General features: G+C 46.5%; 1 protein-coding gene across 5 annotated transcripts in view; it reads left to right on the forward strand.

Moving 5' to 3' along the window:
• Nucleotides 1–21,105, forward strand: part of DPP6 (dipeptidyl peptidase like 6) — a 590,008-nt gene that overhangs the window by 426,741 nt on the left and 142,162 nt on the right. For all 5 annotated transcript variants that reach the window (XM_066235792.1, XM_066235795.1, XM_066235791.1 and 2 more), the window contains exon 5: nucleotides 11,919–11,993. In XM_066235792.1, coding sequence (XP_066091889.1) covers nucleotides 11,919–11,993 — 75 coding nt within the window. The remainder of the gene's footprint in view (nucleotides 1–11,918; nucleotides 11,994–21,105) is intronic.

The raw sequence follows: 21,105 nt of genomic DNA on the forward strand, positions 1-21,105 counted from the left end.
TTTCATTGTATCGGCTACATTGATTCCAGGTGTTTTGAAAGCCGCTGGGCCATTCATTCAAGATGGATGACAATATGTGTGCATTTTGGCTCATTCCAGGGAATATTTCATTAGTAAATCTAAAGAGAAAAAAAAAACAACCAAAATCTAGATAAATAAGATTTAAAAAAAATAGATAAAACCTGGTCTAGCCATTAAAATAACAGTGACAAAGGCTACCCAGGAACATGAGAAATAGTTACCATTACGAGGTTCTATGAAATGAACCTGGAAGGACACGGATACTATACTCACACTTTAATTAATAGCTATAATATCGTCCCTGGGTATTGGAAAGGCTATAAAGTAAACATTGGACTATGAAATAGTTCATCTTGGTGGGTGGTAAAAATTTTGTATATTATTTTCCAGGGGGCTGATTTTCATAATAGCTGTTTCCAGTGCCATTGATTCAATACTTTTAATCACATTTTAAAAATCCAGCCTTGTGTTTCGAAGAGATTAGACCCCCTCCAGTGATGAATGTGGAAGAGATGTCAGCCGTGCCTGGAAATATTGAGAAGGGAAAACTAGTACATTAAAAAAAAAGCCTCCTGTTGTTATTATACTTTGTGTAAATTTTTTTCCCTCACTTTTTATGTCGGTGCTTGTTTTAATTACTAATCTACTTGTTTAAATTACTTATTTAAATGACTAAATTAACATTTAAATAAAGCCTTTTTTGTTTCTCTTATGTACCTCTTTCCCCACCCCCTTCTTTTGATTTTATATAATCATTAGACGGCCTAATTTGATTTTTTTAAAATCTTGGTCTCTAAAATTTAATGAATCCTGCCTCCTTGTGGAGAGGGACGTGATCGCAAGTATCATTAGACCCGTTCTGGACTCTAGGGAGACGGCATGGGCTTGGTGTGCGGCAAAGGAACTCTGGGATTTGGCCAAGGAGGACACTTAGAGACGACTTTTTTATCCCCCCCCCCCACTTCATCCAAGATAGGGGACGTTCCCTGTTGGTTTTCACCCCCTTCCGTTCCCTGTCGTTTCATTTCCATCGAGTGCTTCCTGTCTTACATGCGGAGGAGGAGGAAGCCCACCTTCCTGAGCACGTCCTCCATCTGTCCTCGGAGCCAACGTGGGACTGCTCAGGGCCTGGCTCCCAGTGGGGTCCTTCCATCTTGGCAGTGGGGTAACCAGCCCAACCTCCGTTCCCATGGGCTCCACTTTGCCTCCGTGCCTGCGCGGACACTTCCGTGCACCAGACCTGCACCTTGGACAGCATCTGCAGCAGCCGCAGGTGGCATGGCCAGCGAGCACCCCCCACTGAGCCTTGCCACACATAGGACATGCGTCTGCATGACACAGAAGTCGCCTCACTCCGGTCTGTTATCGCAGAGGCAGGCATCCAAGTCACGGAGCCTATGGGGCTGTTTTTTTGGCCCAAGGAGTGGGTTTTTACAAACTCAGATCCAGGTTTTTGGCTTCTCTGGAAGGAAAAAAACAAAAAAATAAAAAAGATCTGGTGGCAGCAAGACCTTATTTTCTTGCAGATTGCCACTTTGTCCGGTGGCGCGGACAGCAGCTGGCTGGCCCCTACAGTGACCGCACGCACGGCGTCTAACCAAACCCACCTCTGATTTCCAAGCCCCCGTGGCCTAGGAACAATAGCATGGCGTGAAAAGGCCACGTCTTTTGCAACAATATTATAAAAAGTTGTCACACCCTATCTCTTTACATCTCTGTTTGTTTCTGTGTCTATATGGTTCTGTTCATTCTCTTTCTCCCTGTGGTTTTTTTTTTCTTTCTTTTTTTCCCCTGTGGCTCTGGTGATCTTTTCTTTATTTCGTCCCCTTTTTTTCCTTTTTCTTTTCAGTTTTCCTTTTCTTTTCCTACTTCTCTTAACTCAGAGAACAGAAAACAAAAGTATCTCTTCCTCGTTTTCATTCTGAATCTCGCTGTATAGGCTATCCTGTTTTTAACATTTAAAGGAGGTGAGTCAGCTATTGTTAGGCCTATGTCTTTTGAAGACTTGACTTGGCACCCAGTAGCAGCTTAAACCTTTCTTCCCTGAACCTGTAGTTCTCTGGAGGCTCAGGAAAGTCTGGTGTCATTCCTCTGCCCCCCTTGGACTCTCTGTCATTAGACATTAAGTGAGTGTCTTTTCCTAGCAAGACCTTGGGCTGGACCTGGTTGGTAGGCGGACACAAGGAAGAAGACGACCTAGTTTTCTCTGTTGGGATGCATTCAGACTAGATCTAAAAGAAGTCACGGTTTAAATGAAATATGTTCTGCTAGGGAGATGCCACATATGACGAGAACGAGAAGAGGGAGAGAGAAGATTGTGCATGTTGGGGACAGTTGAAGGTCTGGTGGGGAGGGGGGTGTTCGGCAGCGTATGGAGAGTGACTGTCACCTGGAGTCAGCGGGAGATGGCATCATCCTCGGCAGAGTGAACAGGCTGCACGGAGGGTGTTTCCTGGATGGACAGTGCAGCTCGTTGGTTTGTCCTGCCAGTTGTAGGTTGTCTGGGAGGGATTGGGAGGTTCTGGTTTAAAGGCCCAGGAGAAAGAGCAGGTCGTCAAGAACCTTCTTCGGTGGTCTAGTCTCTACTCCAGAGGAAATGGGAGGGGACTGGATTTTAGAGGACCAGTCCGTACGCTGTGGGGAAATAACTCTCAGCCCAGGTGAAGGTAGGGTGGGAGGAAGGGAAAGCTTATAGGAAGGGGCCCAGGGGCTGCCGCAGGCCCCCTGAGGGTGATCAAGGCCCTGAGTAAAGGTGGTGATGGGGGCCCTGGCCGGTTGGCTCAGCGGTAGAGCGTCGGCCTGGCGTGCGGGGGACCCGGGTTCGATTCCCGGCCAGGGCACATAGGAGAGGCGCCCATTTGCTTCTCCACCCCCACCCCCTCCTTCCTCTCTGTCTCTCTCTTCCCCTCCCGCAGCCAAGGCTCCATTGGAGCAAAGATGGCCCGGGCACTAGAGTGGCTCTGGTCGCGGCAGAGCGACGCCCCGGAGGGGCAGAGCATTGCCCCCTGGTGGGCAGAGCGTCGCCCCTGGTGGGCGTGCCAGGTGGATCCCGGTCGGGCGCATGCGGGAGTCTGTCTGACTGTCTCTCCCCGTTTCCAGCTTCAGAAAAAAAAAAAAAAAAAAAAAAAGGTGGTGATGGGGCAGACAGGGAGGGGAACGGGTTCCAGTCACATAATGGAGATGGAACAGAGAACTGGGGTCGCGTGCCTGGGATTTTGAGCCTCATTGACAGAGAAGTGATAACCTCAACGACCTGAAGTGGAAGAAGTCACGGATCGTGGAGGGGAAACTGAGGCAGCAGTGAGGAACAGAATGGTGCAATGTGCAGGCTGTCTCAGTGAACTAAGAATGGATAGTTGAGTGCTAATGATAAGACCAGGACTTCCCTAGACCCTGGACATGTGTCTTATTTAACTGAGATCCTGAGGGGTCCTGGGAGTGGCAGTTCCTTATTATTCTTATTTTACAGATGACAAAAGTTGGGTGGAGGTTAAAATGATGTTTTCTGAGTCTACTTGTACACAGCAGGTAGCTCAGAGGGTTTTGAGGGCTGGACTCAGCTTTGCCCAATTCCAAGTGAAATTGTGTCCAGATTTGCATAAAGGGTCCAGCTGCAGCCTTTGTCCCTGCAGCTGCTCAGACAGGGTTGAGGCCAGCGTTCCGCGCCCGAGAAGGACACCCCAGCTGCCAGGATTTGTTTTCTACCTGTGGCTGTCACTGCGTAGCACAAGGTTATTCCCCAATGCCAGTGGCCACTGCATATGGCCCTACTGTAGAGATGAGAGGTGCAAATGTGCATCAGGTTAGACACACACACACACACACACACACACACAAACGAGTGCGCGCGCGCGTGCTGATGCAACTGAGGGTGTGGAAATCCATAGTTTCACGGTGAGACTTGGGCTTGGGAGACCATCTGGAAAGTTTAATCATCCTCCGTTTTCTTCCTATAGCAACTGCATTTTCTACTTTTCCTTGGTTCTCGTGGCCAGTGCTGGGCATGGTTCCTGGGTCTGTTGATGGCAGGTGACATGATTTTTAGCATGAAGGGCCGAGGTGCAGGCTGTGGCCACGTCCTTCGGAGCCCCACCAGGCCCGTGTGTCCCCTTAGTCCTCACTGACCAGGAAGGAGGAGAGGACTGTTTTCCCTTTACTTTAGGTTTGCTGGTGTCTTCCAGTAGGGTTGTCCAGCAACTTCTTACACTCACATAATCTTTCAGTGACCGGCCTTTGTTTTTATCATTACTGGTCTTCTTTTATTGTTGATTTTAGAGAGAGGAAGGGAGAAAGAGAAAAAAAACATCCATTTGTTGCTTCACTTATTTATGCTTTTGTTGGTTGATTCTTGTATGCTCCCTGAGCAGGAATCGAACCTGTGACCTTGGCATATCAGGAGGACACTGTAACCAACTGAGCTACCAGGCCAGGGCTGTCATTGCTAATCTTATGTGAGCCATTCTTTTCCGTCTTTATGAGGATACTGTTTTCACACAACAACCCCTGGATACATCCATGCTTTCCACTCTTTGTTTCACTTCTATTGCTTGATAAATTGGGACATTGTATCATGTCATGTCTCTCTCTTCCACTGAGGTCACCTGCCCTTCTCTGCATCTCAGTCATGGACATATCTGTCTATTACATGATAATAAGACGCCAACCCTTTAGATCCATATCTCACCAGAAACGTGTCTGAAATTTTACATATGTGTATATATGGGATTGTCATATATATAGACCAACACTTTTTAAAGTCAGAATAATGCTGGGTTTTAAAGAACTGGGTTTTCCTTGTAACTAAATAGTCCCCAATGATACGCAGTGTGAATTGTTTAGCAATCTCCCTTGTGAGTACAGATGCAAAAATAATAAATAAAATATTGGCAAGTAGAGTTCAGTCATGAATCAGGATGATACTGTGCTCTGATACTGTGACTGTGATGACAGGATTTAAATATCAGAAAATCAATCAAGAAAACTCATTGCGACTGTATAATACCAGAAAATTGTTATGGTTATATCCCAAGATGCCGAAAGAGGCACCTCGTGAAGTTTATGAGAAACTCCTAATTCCCATTCTAGGTGAGAATAAGGATGAAAAACTGCTTAAATTTGATAAAGACTTCTTTTTGCCATGAACCCACTAGCAGAGAAAACCATTGTCAACAGCAAACAATAAAATCTTATCAAGTATGGCCAGGTGAGACTACTTCCCACCACTGTTCATAATTAGCATGTTCTTGGGGACCACAGGATGTGCAGCAACAAGCAAACCAAGTGATTGGAATCGGAACTAGAAAGAAAAAGAAAAAAAAATTACCTGCTTTTTTCTGATAACCTAATTCTTTCCTTGGCAAAACTAAAGAAAGGTTTTTTTAAAAATAACTACTGTACTTAATCAGAAAATTTCTTAATATGACCAGACAAATAAATCAATAACTTCTCTTTTCACTCATCTAAGTATCTAGAAGTGGAAATGGGAAAATATTCCATTGACAATAGGAACAAAATGATGCAAAGAGCTAGAATAAACCCAACAACAGCCTGGGCTTTAGAGAAGACTGAACTATAAAATCCTGTTGAGCTGAAAAAAAGTAATGCTACAGTATAATACTCGATAAGAAGACAATTTATTAATAATGTTTATTCTCTTAAAATTGATATCAGACTTTAATGCAACCCTAATAAGAATTTTGAAAAAGAAAATCAGTGTTGACTATTTGATAAACTATCTTAATTGTCATTCATAGGAATAAATACCTGAATGTAGCCACAAGAGAGAGAATTTTTTCAAAATAAGAAACTCAGAAAGTATAAATATATATATACATACCCATGTTTAACTTGCCATATAAAAGTTTTATATATTTTTTTAAAAATACAGGGTTTTTTTATTAAATTTAATGCAGTGACATTGATAAATCAGAGTACATATGTTGAGAGAAAATATCTCTAGATTATTTTGACATTTGATTGTGCTGTATACCCCTCCCGCAAAGTTAAATTGTCTTCTGTCACCTTCTATCTGGTTTTCTTTGTGCCCCTCCCCTCCCCTAACCCCTCTCTCCTTCTTCACCCCATCCCCCCTCCCCCAACCCCCCGCCCTTGTTGCCATCACATTCTTGTTCATGTCTCTGAGTCTCATTTTTATGTCCCTTCTATGTATGGATTCATCTCATTTTTTTTTTCTGATTTACTTATTTCACTCTGTATAATGTTGTCAAGGTCCATCCATGTTATTGTAAATGATCCGATGTCATCATTTCTTATGGCTGAGTAGTATTCCATAGTATATATGTACCAAAGCTTTTTAATCCACTCGTCCTCTGACGGACACTTGGGCTGTTTGCAGATCTTCGCTATTGTGAACAATGCTGCCACAAACATGCGGGTGCATTTCTCCTTTTCGAGCCGTTCTATGGTGTCCTTGGGGTATATTCCTAAAAGTGGGATAGCTGGGTCAAAAGGGAGTTCGATTTTCAGTTTTTTGAGGAATCTCCATACTGTTTTCCACAGTGGCTGCACCAGTCTGCATTCCCACCAGCAGTGCAGGAGGGTTCCCTTTTCTCCACATCCTCGCCAGCACTTATTCTGTGTTGTTTTGTTGATAAGCGCCATTCTGACTGGTGTAAGGTGATATCTCATTGTGGTTTTAATTTGCATTTCTCTAATGATTAGTGATGTTGAGCATTTTTTCATATGCCTATTGGCCATCTGTATGTCCTCTTTGGAGAAGTGTCTATTCATCTCTTTTGCCCATTTTTGGATTGGGTTGTTTGTCTTCCTGGTGTTGAGTTTTACAAGTTCTTTATAAATTTTGGTTATTAACCCCTTATCAGACGTATTGTCAAATATGTTCTCCCATTGTGTAGTTTGTCTTTTTATTCTGTTCTTGTTGTCTTTAGCTGTGCAAAAGCTTTTTAGTTTGATATAGTCCCATTTGTTTATCTTTTATTAATTTTAGTGAGAGAGGAAAGGAGAGAGAAAAAGACAGGGAAATCGATCTGCTCCTGTATGTGCCCCGACCAAGGATCAAACCAGCCACCTCCGTAGTGTAGGACGATGCTCTAACCAACCAAGCTATCTGGCCAGAGCTAAAAGTTTTATATTTGGGGGTTTTTTTGTGACAGAGACAGAGAGAGTCAGAGAGAGAGACAGATAGGGACAGACAGGAAGGAAGAGATGAGAAGCATCAGTTCTTCATTGCAGCACCTTTAGTTGTTCATTGATCGCTTTCTCATATGTGCCTTGACCAAGGGGCTACAGCAGACTGAGTGACACCTTGCTCGAGCCAGTGACCTTGGACTCAAGCTGGTGAGCCCTGCTCAAACCAGATGAACTCGTGCTCAAGCCAGCAACCTTGGGGTCTCGAACCTGGGTCCTCAGCGTCCCAGTCCGACACTCTGTCCACTGCGCCACTGCCTGGTCTGGCAAAAACGTTTTATATTTTAATGTTTAAAAGATCAAAATTAATAGACAACATTTGCCATTCTGATAACAAATAAAAGGCTCATAGCTACAATCTACACAGAGCTCTTTTAAACGAATCAAAGAAAGACCAGTAATCTAATAGAAAATGAGCACGGATAGGGCAGAAATAGCCCTTGGGCAAACCTGAAACCAAGACATGCCTTGCTTGGGAAATTTATCTTTGCTTCCATCTTGGAGGAAATGTTTTGGAAGGTGTTAGGTGAGTTTTGCATTCATTCTTTTCACCCTGTGGAAATGTGTACTGACAGATAGCCTCACTATTTCCACCACCATAGAGGGTGGGCGTGGGAACTGGGAAGATCAGAAATTCACAAAACTGTACTTATGCCTGGCAGTGAGAAGCTTCTCAAGGAGCCGATGAAATCCCCACCGTCTCAGGTGGTATCATTAGCAGTTGACCCTCCGACAAGGAATATGACCTCTAATGATTTCTGAGCGTAGAAAAGTTGCACTCTTTGCTGGATTCTGTCAGCATTGTCTAGGTGTTGGTACCATTATTGACACTCTTGTAACACCTGAGGATCAGGTCATTCATTTATTCAGCAAACATCTGTGGAGTTTCTATTCTGTGCCGGTCTCTGTTGGGTTCTAAAAGCACCTAGGTGACAAAACCAATTAAAATCCTCTTTTTGCCATTTGGTCCCAGCCAAGCAAGTAGAAGAGGATCATAATTATATCCTCCTAACATAAACTATAAAACAGGACAAAATATAAGGAGTAAAAGAAAGAGAAAAGGAGACAAACATTTGAAGGGGAAAAAATGAATAGATTGTTACCAAATTTGATACAAGAACTCAAACCCAAGCATAATAGAAATAGACCACACCAAAGCATATTACAGTCAATTTTTGAAAAACAGTGAAAAATACACCATTTTCTTGGCAGCCAAAGGGAAGAGACATAGTCACTACCGAAAAGCAAACAAAGAATGACAGTGGACTCTTCACAAGACACTGCAATCAAGGCGACAGTGGAGTGACATCTTTAGGATCCTAAGAGAAAAATAAAGCTAGAGCTCTATATGCATCAAAAATATCTCTTAGGCCCTGGCCGGTTGGCTCAGCGGTAAAATGTCTGCCTGGCATGCAGGAGTCCCGGGTTCGATTCCCGGCCAGGGCACACAGGAGAGGCGCCCATCTGCTTCTCCACCCCTCCCCCTCTCCTTCCTCTCTGTCTCTCTCTTCCCCTCCCGCAGCCAAAGCTCCATTGGAGTAAAGATGGCCTGGGTGCCGGGGATGGCTCTGTGGCCTCTGCCTCAGGTGCTAGAATGGCTCTGGATGCAACAGAGCAACGCCCAGGGGCAGAGCATCGCCCCCTGGTGGGCATGCCGGGTGGATCCCAGTCGGGCGCATGCAGGAGTCTGTCTGAATGCCTCCCCGTTTCCAGCTTCGGAAAAATGAAAAAAAAAAATCTCTTAAAAAATAAAGATAAAATAAAGACCTTGAAAATCTTCGAGGCCCTGGCCGGTTGGCTCAGTGGTAGAGCGTCAGGCTGGCGTGCAGAAGTCCCGGGTTCGATTCCCGGCCAGGGCACACAGGAGAAGCACCCATCTGCTTCTCCACCCCTCCCCCTCTCCTTCCTCTCTGTCTCTCTCTTCCCCTCCCGCAGCCGAGGCTCCATTGGAGCAAAGATGGCCCGGGCGCTGGGGATGGCTCCTTGGCCTCTGCCCCAGGTGCTGGAGTGGCTCTGGTCACAACGGAGCGACGCCCTGGAGGGGCAGAGCATCGCCCCCTGGTGGGCAGAGCGTCGCCCCCTGGTGGGCGTGCTGGGTGGATCCCGGTAGGGCGCATGCGGGAGTCTGTCTGACTGTCACTCCCCATTTCCAGCTTTAGAAAAATACAAAAAAAAAAAAAAAAGAAAAAAGAAATAGAAAATCTTCGAGAGTTCATCGCACACACCATACATAAGCAATCTATTAGATATCTAAGCAATCCCTTAGTTATCTATTCTAAAACAAACAAAAATTTTATAAAACTAAGCATGCACACAGCAAGGATACATAGGTGAAGATCTTTATTGCAACATGTGTACACAGTCGAGCCTCATCATTGACAACTTCAGTATTTTCTGAGCCTATGTGCTAGAATTTATGTGTGTCCTCACACGTGAACACTCCTGGTGCTTTGGTCATTCTTGGACATGTGCAGGGTGGCAAAAAACTCACGTTGTCCCGTCTTCTGGTTTCAGCTCACACTGTAAACAAGTCTTTCTATGGTCTACGTAGGACCACATTTTTTCACATTTTTGTGTTACTTTCCTGGTGGTTGTGCCATTTAAAATAGCCCCCAGGAATATTGTTTAGCACCATCTTGTGTTCCCGTAGTAAGAAAGCTGTGCTGTGTGTCATAGGAAAAACACCTGTGTCAGATGAGCTTCTTAAAGGGAGGAGTTATAGTCTCATCATGAGTTCCTGTTAATGAATCAGCAATAGATAGTGAATAAGATGTCTTGAGACAGAAATATACATAAAACAAGGTGATATAGTGCTCACAAAAATTAGAGGATATTTTGAAATAAATAGGAAGTGACAAAGAAAAGAAGCATTTGATTTTTTTTATTAAACAAGAATATCAGAAAAGAAAACAAGTCAAAGAAAGTTGTTTGATATGCAAATGAGATTCAAAACCCACTTTTATTTCATTGGTGAAAATACACTATATATACAAAGGCTGAAAGTACTGGAGTATCTGCACATTCCCTGATCCTTAATTTTTGTGAGCAGTGTATACTCCACAAAAATATTGTGGCCAGAGGCTCATAGGGAATCTAACCCTGAATTTCCCATAGGAACCGTGTTCACTAATTCAGTATGTTTTTTGGAGACTTTCTACATCATAACTGCCATGAATACTAAGGATCTTCTGTCACTACACTGTAGGACAGATTGAGTGAAAAAGCTATGGTCTAGCACCAAGGGTCCCCAAACTTTTTACACAGGGGTCCAGTTCACTGTCCCTCAGACCGTTGGAGGGCTGTCACATACAGTGCTCCTCTTACTGACCACAAATGAAAGAGGTGCCGCTTCCGGAAGTGCAGCAGGGGGCCGGATAAATGGCCTCAGGGGGCCGCATGTGGCCCCGCCGGCTGTAGTTTGGGGACGCCTGGTTCTAGCCTCACCGTAGTGTATTACATAAGCTTTTAAGATCACTAACTCAAGCCAAAGCGATTGCTTTAAAGTCATTTCCTAAGGTTTTTGCTGCATGAGAAAGAAAACAGTGGTGCGGCATGTAATTGATGTCATTTTCAGCTGGGGTTACACATTTATCTGTGTGCTTGTAGCTGCGTGATCATTTATCAAAGGGATATACACACACTGGGCAGACAACCGAGGGCTCTTCCGAGTGGGTGTGGGGATCCATGTGGCAGTGTGAATGCCACACAGAAGGGAGAGGTAAGTTGAAAGGAAACAGCACTTTCCGCATCCCAGTTTGATGCTCTGTCCACTGCGCCACCACCTGGTCAGGCAGCACTTTCGATTCATTTATTTATGTAAAATTACATAATTTCCTGTGCACTATGGAAACTGTGAAGGAGAAAAAAAAGAACTGATAGCCCTCTATACACTGATTTGTAGGTCAGGGTCCGTGACAGCTAAGGAAGATGGGCCCTGGTCAGTTGGCTCAGTGGTAGAGCATCGACCTGGCGTGTGGAAGTCCCGGGTTCGATTCCTGGCCAGGGCACACAGGAGAAGCACCCATCTGCTTCTCCACCCCTCCCCCCTCTCCTTTCTCTCTGTCTCTCTCTTCCCCTCCCACAGCCAAGGCTCCATTGGAGCAAAGTTGGCCCGGGCTCTGTGATGGCTCTGTGTTGGCTGAGGATGGCTCTGCCTCAGGCGCTAGAATGGCTCTGGATGCAACAGAGCAACGCCCCAGATGGGCGAAGCATCACCCCCTGGTGGGCGTGCCGGGTGGATCCCGGTCGGGCACATGCAGGAGTCTGTCTGACTGCCTCCCCGCATCTAACTTTGGAAAAAAACCAAAAAAAAAGAAAAAAAAGAAGGAAGATGCCAAATAGCCTGGGGGGGGAACCTCTGTTTTAGGGACAGATCTGCTCACTGTAAGCTTCCTAACAAGTAAAATGAGCAAAGGAATGTTTGTGTAACAACAGAGAGAGGTTGGGAGTCTTGTGGGGAAAGGCCATTTGTTGTTTGTTCCCACTGGTGTGTTTCTGTTGACACAGTAAATATTGTTTGGTTGAAATTTGAAAAAATATATAAAATAAAATGGGGGAAAGCCTCAGTGAACTATCATGCCACCAACAAAAGGACAAGTTGGTGGCACTTTGGGTTTGTTAGTGGGTTGACAGTGGCGCCTACCTGCTGCGTGCCTCTACCAGATTCTGAGTGATGTTGTTTTATATGTGATATGTGAAAGTCCTTTTGTTCTTTTTATTTCTTCTTCTAGGAATCGTTAAGAGCCATCAGATACGACATATCTCCCGATAAAGAATATGCACTTTTCTCCTACAACGTGGAACCTGTGAGTACTACGTGTTTTTTTCTGTCTAAAAAAATTGTTTCTCTATTTCTGATACCTTATTCAATGTTTTTCCTTGACTCTTGATTCTTAGTGATCTTTGAATACTGAAACAGTGGGTCCTGGGGAAATCTCTTTTTTATGCCACACTGCCACCTAGGAGAGAGGAGTGGGATAAAAAATCCCTTTGTCAAGTAAAATAACATTCCTTTTAGTATCTAGTTCATAGGTTTTCTTGGGAGAGACATGGTAAGAAGTGGTATTTTTAATAGAGATTTACCTTAACCTGTCGTGCAGTTTTGGGGTTTTTTTTTTTGTTGTTGTTGTTGTTTTGCATTTTCTCCCTCACATTATAAATTTTATCCCAACAATAAAAAGCAATGGGCAGTTTCTCCCTAAACTGAAACGAAATGCTCATTATCTCCTAGCCGTCCTGTTCTTCAGGAGAGAAGTTGAGCTGTCCCTTTCATTGTATAAAACCCCCGTTTTTAGCATTTCGGATAGGAATCTCTCATGAAGTGTCACCACCATCTGCCATCCAGTCTCAGCCTGGGCTTTGGTGCCTCTCTACACCTGGGTCTTTCTTCTCTCTCTCTCTATGTCTCTCTCTCTCTTTTCTTCTTTTAACATGCTCATATGTGAACATTAAGGTTGGCTCTTTCATTGTAAATGAGCCAGCAGGTGAAATGTATCTGTATCTATGAAGCAGATGTTCACCTTGTAAGAGATTAGCAACTTTAGAAGTGTGCCTTTGTGGAACTTTGATTTTCCCAGCAGACAATGTGTAGGATTTCGCCGCCTTTCTCATTCTTCTGAGATCATTCTAATTAAGAGTTTCTGCAGCTTTTGTGAGACAGACAGGCGCCTGCGTTTCTGATTCAGGTGTCTAAGCAGCCCCTGGGTGAGCTAGAGGACATCGTCCGGGGCAGGCGATGGGTACTTTTGTTGAATTCCATCCCTTTTGGAGAACTGAGGGAGGGGGGAATTGGCTTACCTGGAGATGCAAGTCCAGTTGTAGAATTCTTACAATGTCTTTTAAAAGCTCTTTTGGACTTCTGGGTTCTTTATTAGAGATTTCAGTGTCATTCTTCTGAGAGAATCTTTTCTCTTCAGCGTTCCATTTACTGGGTTTGTACTTAGGCCATACCAGTCCTATGGTTGGCAAAATCTTCTTTTTTCTTTTTTACATCATTTCATTTCTTCCCAAAGAGCCAATGTTTCTATTTGGTTTTTTTTTATAGAGAGAACTTCATACATTTCTCAACCCTGCAGTTTCTAAAGAGTTCTCTTGAAATTAAGCAAACCCCTGAGGGAATAGTCATTTTTTTATTTTTTTATTTGATGAACTGTACCAATTAAAGTATAATAATAAGGGGAGAGTACCCTAAAACAAACATATCTAATCAGAGCAGCCATGTACTTTTATCCCAAGGTACAGTTGACAAACACATAACGTTTTCAAGAAGCTTTTGGGAGGAGGACAAAGACTGGAAAAGTGGTGAATTGGGGCATTGGCAAATATTCGTATGTTTAGTGACGTTCAAGGGGCTGGAGAAATTAGGCATCAAAACATATTCCTTCTGGGAGAATCTTTCCTGGGAGAGTCACTGAGTATTGGTGAAGAATTTCATTGCAGTCTTTAAAGGAGTCATTTGGGATAATTGTTCTTATAAAGCTGGTAAAACCTTGTTCTGGTTCCAGATAAAATCTTGTCCAAAATCTGATCTGATCTTATTAAAACCCAAGTCAGTCATACACAGTCAAGGAATTAGCAAAACGGGTTACATGTATATAAGATGACCCAAATGTAGTATCTTAAAGCAAACAACACTTATTATCTCACAGTTTCTATGGGTCAGAATGTGTCTCAGGTGAGTCGGGTCCTCTAACTTAGGGTCTTTCACCAGCTGCCACCCAAGGGTCACCTGGGCTGCAGCCTCATCCCAAGGGTCAACCGGGGAAGGACCCACTTCAAGCTCGCCTGCGTGGTTGTGGGCCAGGCTCCATTCCTCATGGCTGTTGGGTTTCTTGCCGGCCATTGGCCGGAGACTGTCCTTGGGTCCTTTCTCTCCATAGGACAGTTTGGTTTATCAGACCCTAAAGCAGGGGTCCCCAAACTTTTTACACAGAGGGCCAGTTCACTGTCCCTCAGACCGTTGGAGGGCCAGACTATAAAAAAAACTATGAACAAATCCCTATGCACACTGCACATATCTTATTTTAAAGTAAAAAAACAAAACGGGAATAAATACAATATTTAAAATAAAGAACAAGTAAATTTAAATAAACAAACTGACCAGTATTTCAGTGGGAACTATGCTCCTCTCACTGACCACCAATGAAAGAGGTGCCCCTTCCGGAAGTGCAGCGGGGGCCGGATAAATGGCCTCAGGGGGCCACATGCGGCCTGTGGGCCGTAGTTTGGGGACCCCTGCCCTAAAGAGTGTCAGCAAGACAGTAGTCCCAGTGCTTGGGATGTAATGTCAGCCGTGACATCCCTGCTGCTAACCATGTTCTGTGTGTGAGAAGCAAGTCACCAGGTCCCGCCCACCCTTAAAGGGAGGGGATTCCACAAGGGGATGGGGGTTCATTGGGAGCTATTTCAGAAGCTGCAGGTCTGGTCCCTCCTAGTGGTATGGCCATCCTTGATCCCACAGTCTTCTGTTCAGAAATTGAACTTCTGTGGAGGCTTCCCCATTCCTGGGCATTGCATGGAATTCCATAAACCACTCAGTGTGCCTGGGTCTCCCTGCTCAACTCTCTATTCCTCTTTGCACCTGACAGATAATAAACGGTCAGCGAATATTGTTGGCCTAAATAAAATAATAAATGAACGCCATATGCACAGGGAGGGAAAGATAGGAAAGGTTTCTAGAACTTGGTGCATAAGTGTGGCCTTTGTTCCACCACAAAAGGAGGGCAGGATGGTTGAGGATTTGACTCCATCCACTCGAGGGTGATTCTCACTGTTTGGTCATTTAGTCTCGAGGCATCTCCATTCACCCCGCAGGGTTAGCATGCGCACCTCGTGGGCTGATGCCGGTTTTGCTTGTCTGGGTGGCCTCTCCCCATAAATCACGGGCCGTCCGCTTTCTCAGGTTCCTGAATCGAACCAAATTGAATGATTTGCCCTAGTGATGAGGAACCCGGTTTTTTTTGTTTTGTTTTGTTTTTCTGTTTCTACCTCTGCTGTCTTTGTCTGGACTCCTGTTGACTCTTGTCGAGACCAATGCCACAGCCCCCCTAGCTGATCCATCCCTCAAAATGCTGCCCCTCAGTCTCCTGGGGTGATATTGCCTAACAGGACTCCAGTCGTGACACGTACCTGTGCCCAGTGACCCAATGTGTAGGTGACGCTCCTCCAGGGAGCTCACACTGGGTCTTATTTCTCAGCCCTCAGTGTCCCACCCCTCTAGCCAGAATGGCACCAGGGAATCATGGGGCTGGAATGGACTGTCCTAAGACGGCCCAGCCCACCGCCCCCCCCCCAGCACACTCTGGGAAAGTGAAATTTGGAGAGCTGCAGTTGACTCCTCCGAAGCCCTGTCTATGACTCATTGTTGGTAAAAATCAAGACCACACCCATCACTTTACCCCAGAACTGTTTTTTTTTCCCCATCTGGTAACTATGGCTTCCTCTTCACCCCATAATTCCGGCGCTGTGCCACCGTAGGACGATGCTACAGAGACTGCCCACTGGCACATGCACAGGGCCAGTCCGTGTCACACATTCTGTGTGAGGAACTGGCAGAATCCAAGGAGGAGGACTGCCAGCAGCCCCGGGCTCTGCAAACACGCGCGGCCACCCCGAACAGCTGTCGTCAGCTGGAGAGCGTGTGTGGTGGGGACCAGGCTCCGGTCAGTAGTGTTCCTGCAGCGCATCTGCTCCCCGAGAGGATGGTGAGGAGCAGCTAGCTACAGACAGACCTCAGGTCAGCATCGAGCAGCAGCCTCTGCTCTGGCCCGGGCTGTGCATTAAACACGGTGGAGAAGCGATGTGCTATCTCCCTCAGCTCAATCAGCGCTGCCTCTCTGCATCCCCAGAAGTGTCCCACCGAGGACCAGTGGAGGGGTCTTTCTTGGGTTAAAATAGCTCTAGAAGATGCTGTCAACGAAATTCCTCATCACAGGAAGGCTCTGGTTCTCCTAGGTTCCATCCGGGTCCCTCTGAGGGGCATGTGGAGTTGGCTCTGTCTTTCCTCGGAACATAATATACACCTAGGTGTCTCAGTTGCCCTCGGGTTAACTTTCATTATAGTTAATAAAAGTGATTGTGCGAGAAGTCATCCGGATCCCGGGTTTCTCATTATCGAGACTTTTCTCACCTTCATCACTATTCGCTTGCAACTTATTTCAGGACTGATTATTCTTGGATATTAGACTAGCATTCGGCTAAAATGAAAGAGGTGGTGTTTCTCTTGAAACTAAATATCCGTGAGCCACATCGAATTAATAATGTATGTGTTTCTTTAAAAAAATGGTTTTATAAATTAACTCAGATTTTAATCATAATTAAATAAAAAATCGCACAGACTTGATCTTTGCACCTACAGCTCGTCATCGCCCCACAGTGATTGTCCTGTGGGCTCTGACACACCTGGGAACTTGGTGGGCTTGACATTTTTTCTGTTAATGAGCAGGAGGCTCGTTAAACTGTGATGGATTTGTCCCGTCTTGGAAAAGCCATTTATCAGTGGAAGACAGAATCTCAGTGTAAAAACTGCCCGTATGAATCAGTTTACCCAAACCTGGCTTTTAGCTGTCCCCTGTGCATGTTTGTGCCTGGGAAATTGCTGGTTATTTTTTGTCTGGTGTTTATTCTATTTTCATTGACCTGTGGGGCTGGGGGGGGCGGTCACGTAAACACCAGCTTTTCCGTTGTGTGGAGTAGCCGTGAAGAGCTTGGATCAGCACCAGGATGTCTTCAGCTTGTGTTATGGTTTGTAAGCGAATGGGTATCAAGCAGGTGTCTTCTAACTCTCTCAGTCTTGACCTTGCTCAACAAAAATGTGTCCTTCTATTTTGACACTGGTGACAATTTTAACACAGTCTGTGATTCGTAGAATCATCAGACTTTGCGACAGAGGGAGGTTGGTGGGTGTCCGTGTCTCTACACAGCAGGATTTCATGGGGCAGATCTTTCCCGTCTTGGTATTAGTTTTGTTGACAAGGTCCTTCCCTGGGAGACAACTCTCTCCTTTTGGTGCAAAGTCTTCCCTTAGACCGATTTAAGTCTACTTTTTAGAACGTCCCAGCTGCTGAATACTGCTGCTCACCTTTAGTGCACCAGGGTCCCTCAGTACTTTCCAGGGTGATGGAAGTGCTCTGTGTGCCTGTCCTCTCTACGAGGCCACCAGGAGCACTTGAAATGCGGCACGTGTAACTCAGGGACCGAAAGCACAATTTTGCTTAACCGTTATTCACTTGCATTTTAAATAGCTGCATAAAGCTAGCGGCCCTCCTATGAGAGTCTGGCTTCAGGGCAGCAGGGAGTAAAACTGCTTCCCTGTGTCACTTGGTGAACTTCAAGTATTGGAAGACAGCTGTCAGACACCCTGTGCCTGTCCTTTGTCCAGATGAACCAGTGTGCAGATGCCCCACCGCTTGGCCGCCCTTGAATCACCTTGTCAAGTCTCTGCATTAATGATGATGTGATTAATTACGAACAAACAAGGTAGTCATCAGTAAACAAGTGAGTTGACATTCTTCATGGGGCAATGACCCCTCTCTATCATCTTGTCTTCTTGTATAAACTCAGAGTTTTGGTTTCTTGGCAAGAGGTGGGCAGGGGCATGCAGAGGAGGAGAAAGACAAGACAAAGGGGGTCATGTGTCCTTAAGACCCCCTCCCCACAAATTAGGGTAAACACAACCCCTTTAGCTCTCAGGTATCATTCGCTTATTTTATTTATTTATTTATTTATTTATTTATGTATTTATTTATTTATTTATTTTTCTGAAGTGAGAAGCAGGGAGGCAGTCAGACAGACTCCCACTTGTGCCCGACCAGGATCTACCTGCATGCCCACCAGGGACTGATGCTCTGCCCATCTGGGGAGTTGCTCTGTTGTGGCCAGAGCCATTCTAGCACCTGAGGCAGAGCCCTGGAGCTGTCCTCAGTGCCTGGGCCAATTCTGCTCCAATGGAGCCTTGGCTGCAGGAAGGGAAGAGAGAGACAGAGAGGAAGGAGAGGGGGAGGGATGGAGAAGCAGATGGAAACTGTGTGTCCTGGCTGGGAATTGAACCCGGAATTTCCACATGCTGGGCTGATGCTCTACCACTGAGCCAACCAGCCAGGGCTTCATCCACTTATTGAAGTACAGTGTATAAAGCCATGCAGGAGGCCCTCGGAGGTTGCTGAACTGGCATTTGTTGGCCCCGAGGTTGCAGGTCAGAGACGCAGAGACCATGGGGAATGGGGAATAGAAGTGACAACAAGAGACAGAGGGACAGCCACATCCTTCCCCTCTGATGTTAATTTACCACCACATGTGCCCAGGGTGAGTTTTCACTTTTCAGAAAGGTTTTTTGGTAAATAAAAAGGGGTTGTTGTTGGAGATTAGAGTTAAAACAAAGAGTTGAATCGTGGCTGTAGAAACTATGATAGCAACTGAGGACGGAGGTCACAGTGGTGCTGGTGATGATGATTTATGATGATGATGAGGGTGACAATGATGTTGGTGTTGATGGTGATGATAAAAGAAGAAAAGGAGGAAGAAGAGAAGGAGCAGGAGGGGGATGAAGGAAGAGGAGGCAATGACAAGGACAGTGATGACGACTGTTAATTATGGCGCCAACATCAAAGATTATTATGATGGTGATAATGATAACATGAGAAGAGGGCACACTGTCATTACTGCTCGGTGGCCCCCTCTCACGCGCACGCTGTCTTTCTCTCTCTCTCTCTCTCTCTCTGGGAAGAGAGTCTGAGATAATTAAAAGTCTGGAAGGAGCCGGGGAACAGAGGGTGTCAGTGGAGGGACGAGCCGATGGCATTGTCTGCCCTGCTGCATGCTGGGAGAAAACCTGCCAGGATGAAGGGCTTTGCTGTTCCCACCACCAGACAGAAACAGCCTCGGGCCCGGAGCCAGCATTGGAGATCACAGCTTCCGGGTCCAGCGCCAGCTGCAGGCCCCAGCTCGGCTGCCTTGAGGGAGGAAAGGCCGCCCTGGGATGATGAATGGATTCCGGAAGGCCTGAGCGGGGGCCGGAATCCCAAATTCAAAGACTGTAGACAGGCGTCCATGCTCGGAGTCACAGGCAGTCCGGAGGGTGTGGGATGAGCCCGCGGGTGCCCAGACCCCTGTGTCCATGCTCCTTGCTGGGGAGGAAACCCTTGGTGAGATTGCAGGTGGCGGTGGCTGTGTGCAGAGAAAAAGAGGGGACAGATGTCACTCCCGCCGGTTGGAGGTGCCTGGCGTGGGGGCCTCTAGACAGACTCACAGACCTGAGCATGGGATTAGCTCTATCACCTCACCTCTGGGTCCCAACAGCGGCCACAGTGGGTGCCCCTGCCAGACAACAGTGATAAGAGTGACCCAAGAAATATGTACTTGTCTGTGCCGTTGAAAAACACTGCTCATGGTCCTGGCTGGTTGGCTCAGCAATAGAGCATCGGCCTGGCATGTGGATTCCCGGTCAGGGCACACAGGAGAAGCACCCATCTGCTTCTCCACCCCTCCCCCTCTTGCCTCTCTCTCTCTCTCTCTCTTTTTTCCCCTCCTGCAGCCATGGTTTGATTGGAGCGAGTTGGCCCTGGGCACTGAGGATGGCTCCATAGCCTTTGCCTAAGGTGCTAAGAAGAGCTCAATTGCTGAGCAACAGAGCAACGGCCCCAGATGGGCAGAGAATCGCCCTCTAGTGGGCTTGCCGGTGGATCCTGGTTGGGGCGCATGCTGGAATCTGTTTCTCTGCCTCCTCTCCTCTCACTGAATAATTTAAAAAGAAAGAAAAACACGGCTCATGAGCACCTGGACGGGGGAAGAGTACAGAGGAAGAGGCAGGGGGGAAAGGGAGGCTTGGAACACGTTTCCAGAAATAGCACAGAGGAGAAATAAACCATCAGCCTGTTGGATTCACCTCTCATCCTTTTCGGCCCCCAACCATTTATCCAATGACTATTTCTGAAGCCCAGAATGAGTAGCAAACAAGCACGTTCCTACCAGCAGTGAAGGAAACCAACAAAGTCCTCCCTCCGGTAGCTCTTACTTCCGACGGGGAAGACACTATTAGAAAATCAGTATTTATCACATGTCGGGAGGGATAGAAAGTAGGGTAGAAGACAGGGCACCAAAGTGGGGCTCCCCAAGGGAGAGCCTTGATCAGAGTGGGCCCTATGAGGCCGTCCCGTGGAGGCCGAGGCCGAAGGAAGTGGAGTGGACCCCAGTGGGTGGAGGACGGGCCCTGCAGGAGGGGCGGGAGGCCCGTGTGGCCCGCAGCGCAGGGGTTCCAGGCGGGGCTCACGGGATGGCATTCCAGCATGCCATCTTTATAGATAGTGACACACACCGCTGTCTCCCACCCTACAAACCACCAGAAACAAAGCTTCACTAAAGGAGCAAACGAGCTGGGGCTCACCCACACTCTGGGCTTCCCGGTCAGTGCCCCCTTAGACAGGCTGACAACAGGTGCTGACAGAAAGGGGGCACATCTCTTCTGGTGACCAACGTTACTCAGGCCACCGTCTGACCCGCGCTCTGAGGGGTCCGGGACTGGGAATGGACTCCCCGCCCCGTGCAGTTAGATCTGCAGCCTCTTGGCTCATTGTGGAAGATCATTTTCACCAGGGCGTGACCCACAGGGAGGTCACCTGACAGGTGTTCCTGACACCGCCAGGGAGCCACCTTTCCTGCACTGCTGGCTGCCTTTACATCAGGCATAAGTGCGGCTTGCTGCACTCCTGTTAATAGGATCCAGTACAAATCACCGGTCCAGCTAGATTCTGGGCACCATCTCAATCAAAAACTGATGTGTTTGCATTGTTAGTGATTCTTGGTGCCTGAAACCCCATTCCTAGGCTCACAGACCTGTGTGCTCTTCTATGACTCTTGGAGAAGCGATTACTCTAGAAGTCAGATTGTCCTCCTTCGCCGTGCTGTTCAGAGCGGGCGTGAACC

This window comes from Saccopteryx bilineata, chromosome 6, assembly GCF_036850765.1.
Source record: "Saccopteryx bilineata isolate mSacBil1 chromosome 6, mSacBil1_pri_phased_curated, whole genome shotgun sequence".
In the NCBI taxonomy this organism is placed as follows: domain Eukaryota; kingdom Metazoa; phylum Chordata; class Mammalia; order Chiroptera; family Emballonuridae; genus Saccopteryx; species Saccopteryx bilineata.